Consider the following 18,954-nt stretch of genomic DNA (forward strand, 5'->3'; position numbering starts at 1 on the left):
CTCATGCCTAATCTCAGCACTTTGAGAAGCCAAGGTAGGAGGATCATTTAAGGCCAGGAGTACAAGATCAGCTTGGGCAACACGGCAAGACCTCATCTCTACAAAAAACTTTAACATGCAAAAATTAGCCAAGTGTGGGCGGTGCACACTTGAAGTCCCAGCTACCTGAGATGCTGAGAAAGAATACCTCTTGAGTCTAGGAGTTCAAGGTTACAGCGAACTATGATCACACCACCACACTCCAGCTGAAGTAGCAGAGCAAGACCTTATTTGTTTAATTATAAGAATGTTAGTTTCCCTCCTCAGTAAGATTTATTTATTTGGACCTCATGATGCAACAGTAGCTGTCTCAATAACATTATAATGTAAAAAAAATTAATTGGTAATGACTAATGATCTCTAAATGATTATTATTTAGCAGTTAGAACCAGGAGATGAAGACAAGTCTATAATCTGGAAATTTATTTTAAACTTAATATGAACATATTGCTTCATAATCTGTTTTTCCCAAAGGCAATCCTCTACTTTCTGAAAATAAACTCGATTAAATGTTATTTCTCTGCTCACTGTAAATGCTGCCTCCCAGGTTTAAGAGATTCTCTTTCCTCAGCCTCTCAAGTAGCTGGGATTACAAGCACATACCATCATGCCCAGCTAATTTTTGTATTTTTAGTAAAGATGGGGTTTCACTGTATTAGCTAGGCTGGTCTCAAACTCCTGACATCAGGTGATCTGCCTGCCTTGGCCTCCCAAAGTGCTGGGATTATAGGCCTCAGCCACTGCACCCAGCTAAAAAACTGAATTTATACTATTATTACTCTTAAGTTTATGAAGACAGAGGGAAAGGGACACACAGTCTACCTAAGATTTGTTTCACCTGTCCCAAAATGAAATCCTTGTGTACTATTTTCAAACTGTGCTAATCTACAGAATAAAATACTTAGAAACACAAGTCCAAATACCAACAAGTATTACTCTGAAATAAAATATATGAAAACACAGCTGAAGATGTATATATGTGTATAATGTACATTTACACACAAAACAAATTAGCATATTCTTACTGTATTAAGATGAGCAAATATATACATACATGTGTTAAACAAGCTAAAGGTAATACTCATTCAAATGTTAACAGCACTAAGTAGTACAAATAAAATCATATTCTTATTTCACTAAAGGCCATGCAATAAAGACCTTGTTGATAGCACTGAATATAGTGTTTAGCCTCACGACGTAAAAAGTAATATTTAAAGTTGAAAGGAATAGCAAAAGGTTTTAAAACAAAGAAATACTATGGGATTCAAGATGCACTGGTTTAAGAGAAAGTTTAAAGGCCACATATAAAGAATCATAATGCTTAATTTTTTTAAACAGCATTGTAATTAGCTGAGGTTTTTTCCCTAAAAAGAGTAAATCAAGGCTGTAATCTAAGCACTTGGGAGACCAAGGCAGGCAGATCACCTGAGGTCAGGAGTTCAAGATCAGCCTGACCAACATGGTGAAATCCCATCTTTATAAAAAAATTAATAAATTTAAAAATAAAAAGAGTAAATCAAAAAAGTAAATCAAAATTATTGAAGATATGTTTTTCATAAGACATTGGGAACAATGGTATTAAGAGAGGTAGTAATATTTTTTCCTCATGTTGCAAAGAGAAATGCTTAATTATTTAGGTTAGTCTAGGTAAAGCTCAATTTGAAGGGAGGGTATGAATGATAAGACCTCTGAAATGAATTCCATCTCAGTTTTTAATCTTAAGAAACACATCTAATAAAGAAAACTATCCAATGAGAGAAATAGTTTGCTCTACAGAAAAATTAGTACTAGAAGACATTCTATAGTACAAATTCTCTTATGATCACTGTTAAGCAACTGTTCAAAATACTTTTATACTAGAACTATATCATATTAAATTGAACAGAGAGAAGCAAACATTATTAGCATCACTATCTTTTCAAGAACTGGCAAGCATATGGTATTAGAGAGATGGCTTGAGAAGAAGGATGATATGTATATGTATACATTACAAGATGAATATGTATATCACGAAGAAAATTCCTCAGATTGATATGCCTACCATCTAACATTTGCTGGGGAATTTTGTTTGAACCAAGTGATGTGCTGATTATAGCTTAGAAATAATTTTGTCACACAGATCAATCAGCTGAAATGTAATTTTACCTACTGAATACAGGAAACAACTAAGGTGCCCTATAACAAGTTAGTATTATCTTGCATATTTAAGGAAGTAAGGGAAATACACTAAAGTTTTATAAAAAGTTAGATTTAGGTATGAACTACTAAAAAACTGTTCAATGGTGTCTATAAAATAGATAAAGTTAGTTTAAAATTCAATTGTAGAAAACCATCCTAGCATCTACCCACCACTCAACTACTCAGGTGTTTTCTTAACAGCCAAAAGTATTACAACAAGAGAATATGAAAACATTTAAAATACAATTTCATATAATTTTTATTTACATGTTAACAACTTGCTGGGAACATTCTTTGTGAGGCAAAGTAGTCTTTTTTTATTTGAAACTATTTAAATTCCAAGACAGGCTCACTAATTCTTTTTCCATTGCAAATAAATGTGTTAGCTGAAAATAGCTAATTTAATGATTATCTGTGACACAGACATGATTATGTGAGCCAAGAGAGCCTTCCCACCTCTGTCTCCCCTGTGGAGGAGGAGGTCTTTGTGTGCTTTTGTGTGACGGTTCCACTGAATTCATTACAATAGAAATGGACATTTGATATTCGTAACGATCCAACATCTGAGCAATCTTCTTTCGAGACACACCATGTTTATTCCTCCTAACAAAAAAGAAAAGGATTGTAAATCTTTGTTGCAAAATGTACAGGCTTAGAGATTAACTGTTTTAGAGGAAAAATATACAAATTCTGAATAATATATTGCAAATAAACAGTAGATATATTTCACCTGCCCACATTTTATGTAAAAAGACTTATTACAAACTCAAGGTTTTTATCAAGGTTTTAAAAAGGTGTAAAAATTCCATATATCACAGAAAAATGTTAATTACATCCTCTTCACATAGAACTACCTATTCACTCAACCTGCTGACTATACCCCCCTTGTTAATAACAAAATTAAAGATTATGAGGTACTGTTTTAAGAATTACAGAAAGATTAAGTAGACTTCTAGGACTTACAAAAACTGAAGTAAAATAATCACTTTTTATAAGTTATTTTATGACAGTTCCTATCACATTTAAAAAATTTATTATCAGGCTCGGCACAGTGGCTCATGCCTGTAATCCCAGCACTTTGGGAGGCCAAGGTGGGGAGGATCACAAGGTCAGGAATTCGAGAACAGCCTGGCCAATATGGTGAAACCCTGTCTTTACTAAAATTACAAAAATTAGTCGGTTGTGGTGGCGGGCATCTGTAATCCTAGCTACTTGGGAGGCTGAGGCAGGAGAATCGCTTGAACTCAGGAGGCGGAAGCTGCAGTAAGCCGAGACGGCACCACTGCACTCTAGCCTGGGAGAGAGCAAGACTCTGTCTCAAAAAGAAAAACAAATTATCAATACCAAATTATTATTAGAGACACAGTTTAAACATGTCTTACAAATATAGAGTGAAATAAATTAGACAAAATGAATATAAACTGTATGATTCCATGTATATATGTCTTACACATAAGCAATATAGATAAAGGTTTGATAAAAGGCAAAACTAAGCTATGGTATTTTTTTTAACCTGCCCCTGCCCCCTAAAACTACGATATTAAGGCCAAAGATGTTATGGCAAAACTTTAAAGAAAAGATATTATGATTACCCAGGCAAAACAATGGTTATCGTTAGAAAATAAAAGATAACTGTGACTAAGAAGAGGAATGCAGAGCTTCTGAGGTACTGGTAATACTCCCATGACATGGGTAACAGTGAAATGTGTGTTAATCTTGCAAGAACTTTGTCAAGTTATATATGTATATCTATGTACTTTTCTCTATGTGAGATTATAAGAAACTAAAAAGTGGTTTAAAATTTATTCTGGACTCTCAAAGAACTTCTGACAACTTATTTTACCCTCATAGTTTTCTGTAACTTGACCTGGACATGACAAAACATTCGGAAAACATATTTTACATTTATAGTTCTAGATGTACTAATGCCAATTTATTTATCTCAGAAAAAGGCCAGAAATGTTTACTTTTCAAAGCTGATGTTTACATTCAAGGTAAGAAGAGCAAGTAAAAAAGTTAGAAGAAAAAATGATATGAAGTTGAAAACTGGCAAGATATGACTAAATCTAGCTGAGTACAGTGACTCATATCTGTAATCCCAGCACTTTGGGAGGCCAAGGCAGGCAGATCACAAGGTCAAGAGATTGAGACCATCCTGGCCAACATGGTGAAACCCCATCTCTACTAAAAAATACAAAAATTAGCTGGGCGTGGTGGCATGAGCCTGTAGTCCCAGCTACCCGGGAGGCTGAGGCAGGAAAACTGCTTGAACCCAGGAGGCTGAGATCACGCCACTGCACTCCAGCCTGGCACCTGGCGACAGAGCAAGACTCTGTCTCAAAAACAAAATAAAATAAGATAAAAATAAAAATAAAAAAAGATCACCACTGCACTCCAGCCTGGGTGACAGTATTGGACCCTGTCTCAAAAAATACTTTCATTTTAAAAAAAAAAAAAAAAAACGTAATTCCACAACACGCCAAGATTTACAATTCAATCAATTCTTTTCAAAAATCAAACTACACTGGATATCAGTTAAACTATCTTTTGTTATATAAAGTCAAATTTATATTAAGAAAATAATAAATTTTAACAGTTCCTAAAAAATGTAATGAAGGCATAACTGCATTAGCATTTTATCACTCATTTATTTATCATTACTCAAATATTTTAAATTTTTAAGCTTCTGTCTCTTCCACCTCAGGTGTGATATATACATACACAGCTAGGCAGGCGAAAAAAAACAGATATTAATACTAATAAACCTGTTTGTCTATGTATACATGAACACACAGCATACAAATCAGAAAGCGAAAGTAGCCAAAGGAATGAAAGACAAAGGGAAAATAAATTAGTTGGACCCCATACACACAGTAATAGCTTGAAGCAAACCGAGGTAAGAGGGGAAAAAATGGTGTAAAAAAAAGAAGGGTGAAGGCTGCACAACTCTATGAATGTACAGAAAAACACTGAATTGTATGCAATTAAATGGGTGAATTTTAAGGGTATGTGAGTATATGACAATAAAGTTGTTACGTAAAAGCGGGTGAGGAGGTGGGGACAGGGAAGAGAATGAAAGAAAAAAAAAACAGTAACAGTGAAACACAGCAAACTCAGTGATATGAAGGGAAAAGGTAAAGGTAGATACAAATGGAAGAGCAGGATTCAAAGTAATAAAAGTCCACAATCTCTCACCACAAATACTGAAATCCAATGAGCTGTGAAAACTCAGTTCTAGCCAGGCGCGGTGGCTCAAGCCTGTAATCCCAGCACTTTGGGAGGCCGAGGCGGGTGGATCACGAGGTCAAGAGATCGAGACCATCCTGGTCAACATGGTGAAACCCTGTCTCTACTAAAAATACAAAACATTAGCTGGGCATGGTGGTGCGTGCCTGTAATCCCAGCTACTCAGGAGGTTGAGGCAGGAGAATTGCCTGAACCCAGGAGGCGGAGGTTGCGGTGAGCCGAGATCGCGCCATTGCACTCCAGCCTGGGTAACAAGAGTGAAACTCCGTCTCAAAAAACAAAAAACAAAACAAAAAAAACCCTCAGTTCTCCATTAACTCATTTGGCGACAAACTCTAACCAGATCTGTACTCATTTGGCAGCACAGCCTACTCAGAATTGACTTTACACTATGTAGGTTCTTTGTCATTTACTTGAATTGACTAGTCATGATTTGCTGCAGAAATATTAAGATGTTTGATTATGACATGCTGCCCCAAACTCTGAAAAGGGAGTTAAGATTAGGTATATACGCACTATATTACTTTCTAAAATCACTAAAACCTAAATACCAAAACACATTGATTCCAAGGATGTTGGTATATAGCATTATAGTCCTGTAGCTGAAAAGACAGAAAAGTGGGAGCAACACGAAAGCACGAAGTAAAAAGTTGGTGGGACCTAAAATGCGAAGGAGATGAAGGTGGAAGGACAATTCCTAGCCAAAAACCAGAGAAAAAAGGTCCTCATATTTTACCGTTTCCTGAACCTACACTTGTATTCAATAAACTGTGAAATGATATCAGAATTCACAAAAGAAAGATGATAAGATTAAAAATTCAAGTGCCTTACTTTTCTAATTCTTCAGGATCAAATTTCCACCAAGTTTCAGGTTCATGAAACTCTACTCTGTATCCTTTTCCTATGGCCTACACAAAGGAAAGGAAGAAAAGAAAAACCCAGAGAATATTTCTTAAAGTAAAAAGGTAGACAGATAAATTTCATTTAAACAATATTATAAACTTGCTTGACCAAGAAAAATGATGCTTTATAAAATAATATGGTTTATAAAAATTAAGACTTAACTGGATAAATTTTGAGTACAGCTAGTGCTCGACTTACGACCATGATTGGGACCGGCAGACCAGTCGTAAAACGATTTGGTCGTAAGTTGAGTAGGCTATATGTACAGTTGAAATGGTGCACGCAGAGATGGTAGTGCTGCCATAAGCTGGTCCACACTGTCATACGCTCAGCTGGGCAACGTTTGCACTGCCAGACGCGGAGCAGTCGTGGCTAGCTATTGTGGTCGTGGCTAGCTATTGTGGTCGTAAAGTAGAATGGTCGTAAGTTGCATAGGTCGTAAGTCGATCAATACCTGTACTATTCTCAAGATCGGTCAAAACTAACAAGACGAGCCTGGTCACGGTGGCTCATGCCCGTAATCTCAGCACTTTAGGAAGTCAAGGTGGGCAGATTGAGCTTAGGAGTTCAAGACCAGCCTGGCCAATATGGCGAAACCCTGTCTCTACTAAAAGTACAAAAATTAGCTGGGCATGGGGGCACATGCCTGTAATCCCAGCTACTTAGCAGGTTGAGGCAGGAGAATTGCTTGAACTGGGGAGGAGGAGGTTGCAGTGAGCCAAGATGGCACCAGTGCACCCCAGCCTGGGCAACCAAGCAAGACTCTGTCTCAAAAAAACAAACAAAAAACCTAACAAGATGAACATGTTCCTTAATAAGCATCATTCACAATTTTTTAAAAAACTAAGCAAACCAACAAACCTCTTTAGAAAATAAAGGACAAATGTTTTAATAATTAAGATCAATCTAGCTAAAATTTTTGTGAAAAAATTGACAAAACAAAAAATAAAAACTGTCTCATATTTCATATTTACCACTTCCACATATGGCTTCATTTCCCAAGCTTGTATATTAGTGTTATCTATTATAACTGGAGATCTTCCCTGATAGATAGCTTGTTTTGCTGAAATAAAATATAAATTTAAAAAATTTAAAAAACAGATTAGGTTAAAATACACAAAATAAAAGTTAAACATTATTAAGAAATGTGCTGCATCTCTGTACTTAAAACCAAAACTGTGCAATCTCTTCAGTCAGTGTCATGAAAAAAAGAAATCCACTAGATTGAAAGGGAATTAAGGGACATAACCATATGCCAGATGTATTCTCCAGACTGGATGCTGGCTTCAACAAAATGGCTCTGAAAGGCATTCTGTTGAAGTTACAGCTGATAAAGCCTTCATGTTTAGAACTAACTTTCACTTATGGAAAATATAAGAGATGAACAATTTATATCTGAATATAGACTAAGTATGAGAAGAGGCGAAAATTTATTTTGACAAGGCAGGATGGAGATTATTAAATGAAAATGGCAAGTTACAAGACAACAGTTCAATATGATCATATTTAGGTCAAAAGACACAGCTCGGGAAGATTTATGGAGATATTAAAAGTGGTCACATGTAGATAGTAGGAGTATTTGCATTTAATATTTTATCTGTATTTTCTCTTTTTTGGGAATGTTACCATAGATCATTATCTGTATTTTCTAATTTTCTATAATGTACAAATAATGCTTTTGAAATAAGGCTTATGTTTTTGAAAAGTTATGGATTTAAGTCATTACTTACCAGCAAAACTTTACATACCAACTAGCTAAAATCATAGTTCAACTGACTTTGTGGCTATTTCTTAGAACTATGGTCCTCAACTTACAAGTTGTGGTAGAATGGAACTTTCCTAAACTATTATCTCCCCATTCAAATGTTATCTTTTCAACCACCAGGTAAGAATCACTATCATAAGAAGCCACTGTTAATGACAGGAATATGTATATCTCTTAGCTATGCCATTGAAGAAAAAGAATTAAGAACCCTTAATAAAATTTAAAAGGCTAAGGCCAGGTGGTGGCTCACGTCTGTAATCCCAGCACTTTGGGAAGCCAAGGTGGGTGGATCACCTGAGATCAGGAGTTCAAGACCAGCCTGTCCAAAATGGCAAAACCCAGTCTCTACTAAAAATATACTAATTAGCCAGGTGTGGTGGTGTGCGCCTGTAGTCCCAGCTACGCAGGAGGCTGAGGCACAAGAATCACTTCAACCTTGTGAGGTGGAGGCTGCTATGAGCCAAGATCGCACCATGGCACTCCAGCCCTGGGCAACAGTGAGACTCAAAAAAAGAGAAAAAGGCTGGGCACGGTGGCTCACGCCTGTAATCCCAGAACTCTGGGAGGCCAAGGCAGGTGGATCAAGAGGTCAGGAGTTCAAGACCAACCTAGCGAAGATGGTGAAACCCCGTCTCTATCGAAAATACAAAAACTAGCTGGGTGTGGTGGTAAGCACCTGTAATCCCCGCTACTCAAGGCTGAGGCAGAGAACTGCTTGAACCCGGGAAGCGAAGATTGCAGTGAGCCAAGATGGTGCCACTGCACTCCACCCTGGGCAACAAAGTGAACTCAAAAAAAAAAAAAAAAAAAAAATCTATTCATGTAACTAAACACCTCCTGTTCCCCAATAAACTATGGGGGGGGAAAAAAAGACTGAAGCAAAATGCAGAGATATGGACATTTTCTCAGGAGTGAGAATTCAAGCAACTAAGTTCAACAGAATGAAAACATTTATACAGATGTCTAGGACAGACAGAATGCTAAAGGTCAGTTAGAATAATAACTATGGTGAAATACATATTTGGGAGATGTCTCTAAATACCAAAAGGAATTTAAAATTTGGGTCACAAATAGGTGCCATCATCTATTAGTGCTAGCTTGGTGCTGGCACCAAAACACTATCATCTGCCACTGCTCCATCTATAATCATAGTGATCAAATCTTCCATTCAAAATCTTATTAAAATTATTCTCCTAATATCTGATAGGCTTACACATCCAAGGAGTTATGTCCTAGAAAATAAGCTTATTGACCAAGTAAATTTCTGGTTTGTAGGAATGGGGAATTATCTTCTTTCCATTATCATCCAATACCACTGTCTAGTACATTCCATGTGAAAAGAGCTTCTAAGTAACAACATGTTTGAATATCCCATAGTTTTCTTAAGCAAATGAACTATCATACTGTAAGAGAAGAATTACACTTTGGAGATATTTTCAATTTTTAGGTGTTCTAAAATTAATAATGATGATGAAGCAGGCAGAGTTTCATAGAATGATGCCTAGCATTTAAAGATATTCAATTCCATATTTATTATTCTTGTTTAGTAAGATACCATTATTCCATTTAGCAAGTATAATTAAAATAATTCAAATGACATAAGCATTTTAATGAAACATTCTGTACTAGTCTGTTTGTTTTTTAAGAAAGAATCTTGTCCTGCCACCCAGGCTGGAGTGCAATAGCACGATCTCTGCTCACTGCAGCCTTGACCCCCCTGGCTCAAGCAATCCTCCTATCTCAGCCTCACAAGTAGTTGGGACTACAGGTGTGCACCACCATGCCTGGCTAATTTTTCTATTTTTTGTAAAGAGAAGGTGTCATCATGTTGCCCAGGCTGGTCTCTAACTCCTGGGCTCAAGTGATCCACCCGCCTCGGCCTCCCAAAGTACAGGGGATTAAAGACATGAGCCACTCCATCCAGCTTTGCTACTATTGCAAAGAGAAAAAAATGTCCCACACAAACTTATTAGTTTACCAAAGGTATACTGGCTCTGCTTACTGTCTATTTATTCAACTTGTCAACTAATCTTGCTCCCCTTAACTTTAGACCAGTAACTCCATTTTCAGAATTGCAATACCATCATTATTTGATTTGAGCAACAATGTTCTATGGCATTAAAAAAATTTAAAAATTAGTATTTTTTGAAATTGCTATGCCACCCTCTAATACATTTGGAGAAATCCTGGAGTGTTATAAAATCCATACCAGGAAACAGTTTTACAATCAAACTTATCCGATGTTTAAACTTTCTTGTAAAACTATAAATTGTAACAGAGTGAAAACTTTTTTCTTGAAAACATCCTCAGCCAGGGACTGTGGCTCATGTCTTTAATCCCAGCACTTTGGGAGGCAAAGGTAGGAGGATCGCTTGAGCCCAGGAATTTGAGACCAGTCTGGGAAACACAGCAATACCCTGTCTCTACAAAATTTTTTTAAAAAAATAGCTGGGTGTGCTGGTGCATGTATGTAGTCCCAGCTACTCAGGAGGCTGAGGCAGGAGGATCCCTTAAGCCCAGGAATTCAAGGCTGCACTAAGCTACGATTGTGTCACTGCACTCCAGCTTGGGCAACAAAACAAAAGCCCACCTCCAAAACACACATACAAACATCCTCACTGAAATTCCTTACTGTATTTGACAATTAAAAAGAAAAGCATGACTATTTTTCTTGTATATACTATAGTTTAGGACAACCCTAGTTGGTAGCTTTGAGACTAGTTCTTCGTTACAGAGGAATTCTATTAAACATAGAAGAAATAACCTAAAAATTACCATTTTGCAATTCTGAATGAAATAACTGACTCAGGAAACAATTAATTGTTGGCTAAAACAATCAGACATAAGGTTAATACGGAACTTGATAATAGACGGAGGGAAGAGGTTGGCCCTGTGAAGCTACTGATTAAGCTTACCATTACTAAGAATAGGACAACCAAATACCTGCTTGCCAAAAAAAAAAAAAACAAAAAAGTTGAACCTAATCAAGCCTGTAGTCTAGAGCTAATTTCCATTCACAGAAAACATAGGAGTAAGAGGAGCAAATTAAACAGTTAACACCAAGAAGCAAATAGACAACTATGGCATGTGGAACATTCTACAGGATAAACCACCTAGTTTCTGCAACAAGTTAATGCTATGAGGGTTAAAAGAAGGAAAATGCTATTAGTTAACATAATTAAATAAAACAAAATGTACTTTGAGGACTTTGTTTGGATCTCAATTCAAACAAAATATCTGTGAAGAGATTTTTAGGACAACAGAGGAAATTCAATTACAGACTGGATTACATGATGTGAAGGAATTGGTATTTTTTTTTTTAATGTGTGATAATGGTATTGCAGTGAAAGATGTGACTAAGTAAAAGAGTTAATTTGAAATGCATAAAGTATGATGTCTAGAATTTGCTTTAAAAAGAAGAGGGGATAAAAAACAAAAAGATAAAAGCCCATATACCAAAATCTTAATAACTGATAATTCTGGGTGATGAGTCTATGAGGTTCATTACACTCTCTTTAATCTATGTTTAAAAATTTTCATAATAAAAGCTATTTGTTTAATCATCAATCATTCTTCTTTTAAAAAATAACATAGTGCCGGGCACAGTGGCTCAAGCCTATAATCCCAGCACTGTGGGAGGCCGAGGCGGGTGGATCACGAGGTCAAGAGATCGAGACCATCCTGGTCAACATGGTGAAACCCCGTCTCTACTAAAAATACAAAAATTCAGCTGGGCATGGTGGCACGTCCCTGTAATCCCAGCTACTCAGGAGGTTGAGGCAGGAGAATTGCCTGAACCCAGGAGGCGGAGGTTGCGGTGAGCTGAGATCGCGCCATTGCACTCCAGCCTGGGTAACAAGAGTGAAACTCGATCTCAAAAAAAAAAAAAAAAAACCATAGTATATGTATTTACTTATAGTTCTAAATCAACACTTTTCAACTCTGACTGTATATCAGAATCATCTGGAGAGCTTTCAAAACAAAAAATAGCAATGCTTAGGCCCCACTCCAGATTAATTAAACCAAAATATCTGACGCTGAGGCCAGGCACTTTTTTAAAAAAAGTTCCCAAGTAATTCAAATGTGCAGCCCAGGTTAAGAATCTGTATTAATGATAAGCAGAAACTGACCCACGTCTGCTAAAAAATTATTAAGTAGGTTTCCCGTAGAGCAATATCAATGAGAAAAACTTTTAATATTCATAACCAGTATATTAAGCCTTAGAAAACATTAGCATTATTCTCAGGGAAATAACATTTTGGGACTGCCTAACAATGGTACAGATTGAGAGTTCTCTGAACTTACTCATAAAGTATAAAATAAAGCCTTTCAAAATATCCCATACTGCTCTTATTTTACCAGCTTATACTGATACACTATTTACAGTCTACAAAGCGTTTTATCTAAATTCTCTGCTTTTCACAAAAACCCTGATCAGGTAGGGCAAGTATATTTATCTCTACCTCTTAACAGATGAAGAAATTAGATCTCAAAGCTATTTAAACGGCTTGCCTAAAGTCATTCAGCTGGTAAAAACCCAAGTTGAGAATAAAATCTAGGTATTTTGACTCCTAGCCAATATTCTATCCCAGGAGACTTGGCCCAAAACAAACCTCTATTCTGGTTCCAGTCATGGGCATCACCAAGTTGATTAACATTATACCTGTACCCATCTTGATGGTGAAAATAGTCATCAGTGCTGAACACAATGCCATCACGATTCTGACCAAGCAGAATCCTGTTAATAAAAGAAATCATAAAAGGTGCTATTTATAAAATCTATAACCATCAGAAATAAACCATCAAAAATAAATCAGAAATAAATACAACCAATTGAAATAAATCACACTGGAAAAGTTATTAATTGAATTTCTGATACTTACCTGAAAGTATATTGCAAACCGATAGCACAAGAGCTGACTAATCTTAAAAAGATTTCAGATGTCGAATCACTTCACACTTAAATTACACAACTACAGCCACTAACAAAAACTTTTTAAAGCATTTGTATTGCAACATTCTTCACCCAATTTCAATATTATATCAACTATTATCCATGATTTCACTTTAGTACATTTGTATTTGGTATCTAAAATTGCCTCAATCTAGTACAACAGGTAACCTAAGAAGCAAGTAAGCCTAAGCAAGCAATTTATCTGGGAAAAACCATACGTGACTCTAGACAGCTTTAATAAACTTATTTCCACGAAGCATATATGATCCTCTAGTGAAAGTCAGACACAGTTGGAGGCCTAAGGTTAAGGAATAAACTGTGATCCTCTAAAGTCACTAAATGAAATTATGTAACACTGAATAAAAAACTTTCGGCCGGGCGTAGTGGCTCAAGCCTGTAATCCCAGCACTGTGGGAGGCCGAGGCGGGTGGATCACGAGGTCAAGAGATCGAGACCATCCTGGTCAACATGGTGAAACCCCGTCTCTACTAAAACTACAAAAAATTAGCTGGGCATGGTGGCGCGTGCCTGTAATCCCAGCTACTCAGGAGGCTGAGGCAGGAGAATTGCCTGAACCCGGGAGGCGGAGGTTGCGGTGAGCCGAGATCGCGCCATTGCACTCCAGCCTGGGTAACAAGAGCGAAACTCCGTCTCAAAAAAGAAAATGATACCACCTTACACTGGCAAGCACAGCAAGATTAACAAGTACTCAGAGAGAACTCCCATTATCAATGGCTATGAAAGAATTGGGAGTGTGCTGTGATAGGGAAAATGCAGCAAGGTAATTATTTGGATCCAAGAACAACAACGAAAGTATTTTGTTGTTTCCTCTCCTTCAACCATTAAGTAATTGGATGTCACTCTATAATTTTGAGGGGATTGGCAGGATGGAAGGTGGTATTAATACAAGGAATTGAGAGTAAAAGAATATTGGCCTGGAATGATTCAAGATTGCTTACTTCAACTATTAAGATGACAAATGTCATCTCTCCATTCCTCAGCTTATAATGGTATAATATACAGTTCTCCCTCAGTATCCATAGGAGGTTGGTTCCAGGACCACACTTGCTGCTCAAGCCTTTGATATAAAATGGCTGTTTGCATACAAACTATGCACATCCTCCCATACACTTTAACTCATCTCTGAATTACTTATACCTAATACAATGTGAATACTATGTAAATAGTTGTTATACTGTATTTCAATACAGATGCAATATTTTCTCAAATACTTTCAGTCCAGGGTTCGTTGAATTCACTGATGTGGAACCAACAAATATGGATGGCCAGTGGTACAGTATGTTTGATCATAAAAACAAAATCACTTGTATCAATATAAAACAATTTAAATATAAATAGGTTGGTGAGAACGTAATTGCAGTTTTTGCCATTAAATTGTCAATAAAAAACTGTGATTGCTTTTGCACAAACCTCTATTTCCACTTACAGAATTACAGTTCAAATCACTTCAGACAAACCAAATGAAAGTTAATGGTTTGGGTTGTGTGTTTGCTTCTATGGCGGACTAGAGTTGGGTTTCTTTTTCAAGCAGCTATGATTTTTCCAAAATATGTCCATCTGACATACTTGGCATCTTACTGCTTATTCAGATAAACTAGAATATGAAAATGTCATATTAGCATTCTAAAGCAAAACTCAATCACTCAAAAAGAGATTTTGATTGTAATCAACCATGGTATCTAATTATATTCAACAGTACCAGAAATCCAGATAGCACCTTTTCTAGATACCCCATGCTTTCTTTTTTTTTTCCATTCTATTACTTTATTAGCAGGTGATTTTTAACAAGTTAATATCATTCTACATGACAATCATAATTTTTGTATCTAAGAAATGGTTTAAATTTTCTCAAAATTAAAAAAAGGCAGGGGAGCAATAAACCAATTTAAATCATTAAAACAAGTCAACATTACAAATGAACAAATCTCTCTGAAGAACACTGTCTTAAATATATAAATCATAATTAAAGTAAATATATTTAGCTTGAAAAGACTTTTCCTCCCAGACAGCATAGGCTGGTCATGCATCTTTTCAAATTCCCTGAATTACTTTAAACTATGAAGCTTTATTTTATGGACTTAAAAAAACACCTATATGAATCTAGGAATATCTAAATGTCATACCAAGCCTCTAAAGCAAAAATAAAATATTTAGCAACATTAGTATTTTCAAAATTCTTAAACTGTGTCAGAACTCTCAAGTCAGGTACTAAAATGGATTCTCAGAATGTCAAAATTTAGAAATTTGAGCAAGTCAAATATCTAATTTTAAAAAATCAAATCTGGGCTCAGGGGCCACTTGATTTCTATTTTTTCAAAACTTTGAATAATAGCTACCTTTTAAAGAACCTATTACATGTCAAATTTTACATACATCTATGACCTTCCAATTTAATAATAAACTAATCCAGGAGAAGAAATAATTTCAGCAAGTTAGATGGTAGTGGGAGAGCTAAGATAAGTCATCTCCTTGACCCCAAAACCAATGGCCTCCAATGATCCCTGCCTCCTTGTACTCACAACCTTGTATCTTCTTATCATGGAGTGGGCTTGGATTTAGTCCCTAGCTTCTAAGGAATAGAATATGATACAGGTTATGGGATGCCACTTCAGAGATTACTAAGAAAAAATAGCTTCTGTCTTAAGACTTGAGCTCGCAATCAGCTTCTTGCAAATGAAGAGGTCAAGTAGCAAAGAAATGTGAGAAGTCTCCAGTCTCCGGCCAGCAAGGAACTAAGTCTTCAATCCAACATAGCTCACAAGAAACTCAGTCCTGTCAACAATCTTGAGAGCTCTTAGAACCAGGTCCTTCTCAAACCCAGCCTTCAGACCAGAACACAGTCCTAGCCAACATCTGAATCACAGCATTCTTAGAGTCGTTGAACCAAAGGCACCCAGGTAACTATAGCCAGAGTCTAGACCCACAGAAACCATGAAGCAATATATGTTTGTTGCTTTAAACAACTAAGTTTTAGGGTAATCTGTTATATGGCCTTGAATAACTAATGCACTCTATACTTATAATTTCTTGCTTAAGAAACAAGTGGTGAACCAAGAGAGCCTGTTCCCAAAACAAGGCCTACAAGAGTCCATTTTCATGGTTTCTTTTTTAAATGTCTAAGAACTGTACATTAATACTTTCATGTGCATTTACAAGTGATTAAAAAAAAACCACAAAATCTAGTAAAACCAACACATCATGAACCATTCACCTACTTATTTACTGAGTGCCTTTGTATACTTCCTACCCTGAGACTACTTTACTGGGGTACTTCAATCTCTAAACACTCCCTGAATTAACAATAAAGGGACCTACATGAAGAAAATCAAGTCTTTCCTCTGGGGTTTAGAGACTTACCTTCTCCAAGAGGAGGAGGAAAAAAAAATAATCTCTTCCCATCTCGCTCCAAACTATGGTAAGTGTATTAGTTTCTATAACTTCTATACCACCACAAACTTAAAAACAACAGGAATTTATCTTACAGTTTTGAAAGTTAGTAGTCCTGAGCTAAAAAACCAAGTGCTTGCAGACTGATGTTACTTCTGGAAGCTCTATGGATTTGTTTTCTTGCTTTTCTGGCTTCTAAAGGTTAGCTGCACACCTGGGCTTATGGGACATTCCACCATTTTCAAAGCCAACACCGTAGCTTCTCTCTTGATCTTTGCTTTTGGTCTTACCCCTTCTCTATATGACCAATTCCTCCTGCCTCCCTCTTATTAAGAACCTTTGTGAATATATTGAGCCAATCCAGATAATCCAGGACAGCCTCCCTATCCTAAGATCCTTAACCTAATCAAATTTGCAAAATACCATTTACCATGTAAGGCAACATATGCACAGGTTTTAGGGTTTAGGACATGGATATCTTTAGGGGGACATTATTCAGCCTACCACTGTTTAAATATCCACAATAGTTAAAACAGAAGACAACAAAAAACTTAATTCTTAAATTCCCTCACTTTTAATTTCTTGGGTGGTAAGACAGATCCTACTGTTTTACCCATTCTTTCAAATTATTTTTAAAAATCTATATTTTCTTCCAGTTTCCTTGTTGGTTTTTACTTTTAGTCCTTTATCCATCTAGAAGTTATTTTTGTCAATGATTTAAGATAGGGGCTTTAAATATTTTTCCAAACTAACAATCAAATATCCTATTACCATTTACTGAATATTCTGCCCTACTGATATGTCATTTCACCAAATATTAAATTCTCTGATATGCAGGTATGTTTCTGAATTGTTTTCCTTTAAAAAAAATTCATTTTTTTTAATAGAAACAGGGTCTGTGTTGCCCAAATTGATCTCAAACTTCTGACCTCAACTGATGCTCCCACCACAGGTTCCCAAACTGTTGGGATTACAGGTGTAAGCCACCATGCCTAGCCTGTTTCTGGGTTTTCTATCTAATTTTATGTTTGTTCTTTTGCTAGTTATTGCAAAGTTTTAACTACAGTAGTTTCTAAGTATATTTTGATAGCTGGTGGAGTAAGTCTCGTTTTCTTCAAACTGTCCTTGTTATAGTTAAATACCAAACAAATTTTATTGGCTTCTCAAATTCACACAAAAATTCCTTTGGGATTTAGGTTAAAGTTTCTCTGAATTTATACATCAAACGGGGGAAAAGTAACATCTTTATTGGGCTATCCTAATCCATAAACACCCTATGGGCCAAAACTATGGCAAAGGCTATCATGGCCTACTGTCTTGCTCAGAATCATCATCATACATCTTGAATACTGACCACGATAGAGACATGCTGACTGAGATTCGGGCAAGGACTAAATTAAGTAAAGACGACTTGAACACTACCTCTAAAGAATCTGAATTTTATCCAACCGCCTACACTCATTACCACATACCAAATGCAAACATTACTAATTTTTTTTTTTTTTTTGAGTCAGGGTCTCAATCTGTCACTCAGACTAGAGTGCAGTGGGGCAATCATCGACTGCTGCAGCCTCTGGGGCTCAGCCTCCCAAGTAGCTGAGATACCCAGGTTACCCAGGCTGGTCTAGAACTCCTGTGCTCAAGCAATCTGCCTGCCTTGGCCTCCCAAAGTGGTGGGATTTCAGGCGTGCACTATTGCGTCCAGCTGGTCTTTTAATTTGGTCCTCCAAATCAGCTCAACTCTGATCTACCAATTTTCACTCTATTCTTTTGTCAAAGCTTGTTTGACATGGGAACTCCTATATGAAGCCATTCCTCACCAAAGAATATGTGACTTTATATCTAATTCCAAATAACCAACACGACTTCACTCAAAAAATGCTGACCTAATGAGGTACTTCTGCCTCTTTAACCAGGCTACTTGAAGTCAGGAGTCACATGTAAGACTATACACCCATTAAACATTAAAGTAAAGGCAAGGGGAAAAAACATGCTATCATTTTATTCCTAGTTTGATCTCTTACTAGTTTTTGTAACTTCTAAGTCACTTAATCTGAACTTCCTTTAGCCTCTGCTCCTTCTGTAAGATGAAAAAACAACCCATCTCACAAGATTTTTATATATGGAAATACTCTGTAAATTGTGAATCACAATACAAATGGTACTTGTTGGTACTACATATAACTTCCATTCTTACGTATCTATTATTCACATAAACAGACATATCTAATCACCTCTAATATCTCCCACTACAATGCCTCCTTTATATTATATTGAATTTCCACTACTTTATTCACCTTTAGTTTCAACATACTCCAATATGTTGTCTCAAGTCTAACTTTTTTTCCGTTTCTTCCATACCCACTCTTAAGTCAACTGGTCCTAACTAGCGGACTCTTTTATCGAATTTCCAAATTTCAATTATTTACTTTCTCTGATAGTATATCCTAAACCTACAAGA

The 18,954-nt window shown here is 36.4% G+C and overlaps 1 protein-coding gene across 4 annotated transcripts in view; it reads right to left on the reverse strand.

Moving 5' to 3' along the window:
* The window catches only part of N4BP2L2 (NEDD4 binding protein 2 like 2), a 98,035-nt gene that overhangs the window by 71,223 nt on the left and 7,858 nt on the right, over window positions 1–18,954 (reverse strand). For 3 of the 4 annotated variants that reach the window (XM_032294429.1, XM_032294428.1, XM_032294427.1), the window contains exons 3-6: window positions 12,745–12,869; window positions 7,341–7,429; window positions 6,295–6,371; window positions 2,674–2,820 (exon numbers count right to left, since the gene is read on the reverse strand). In XM_032294429.1, the coding sequence (XP_032150320.1) occupies window positions 2,674–2,820; window positions 6,295–6,371; window positions 7,341–7,429; window positions 12,745–12,869 (438 nt within the window). Of the gene's footprint in view, window positions 1–1,733; window positions 2,821–6,294; window positions 6,372–7,340; window positions 7,430–12,744; window positions 12,870–18,954 lie in introns of those variants that run through there. The other variant, XM_032294430.1, reaches the window with a different exon arrangement.

The sequence above is a fragment of the Sapajus apella genome, unplaced genomic scaffold (assembly GCF_009761245.1).
Source record: "Sapajus apella isolate SASKATOON/1434 unplaced genomic scaffold, GSC_monkey_1.0 scaffold32, whole genome shotgun sequence".
Lineage (NCBI taxonomy): Eukaryota > Metazoa > Chordata > Mammalia > Primates > Cebidae > Sapajus > Sapajus apella.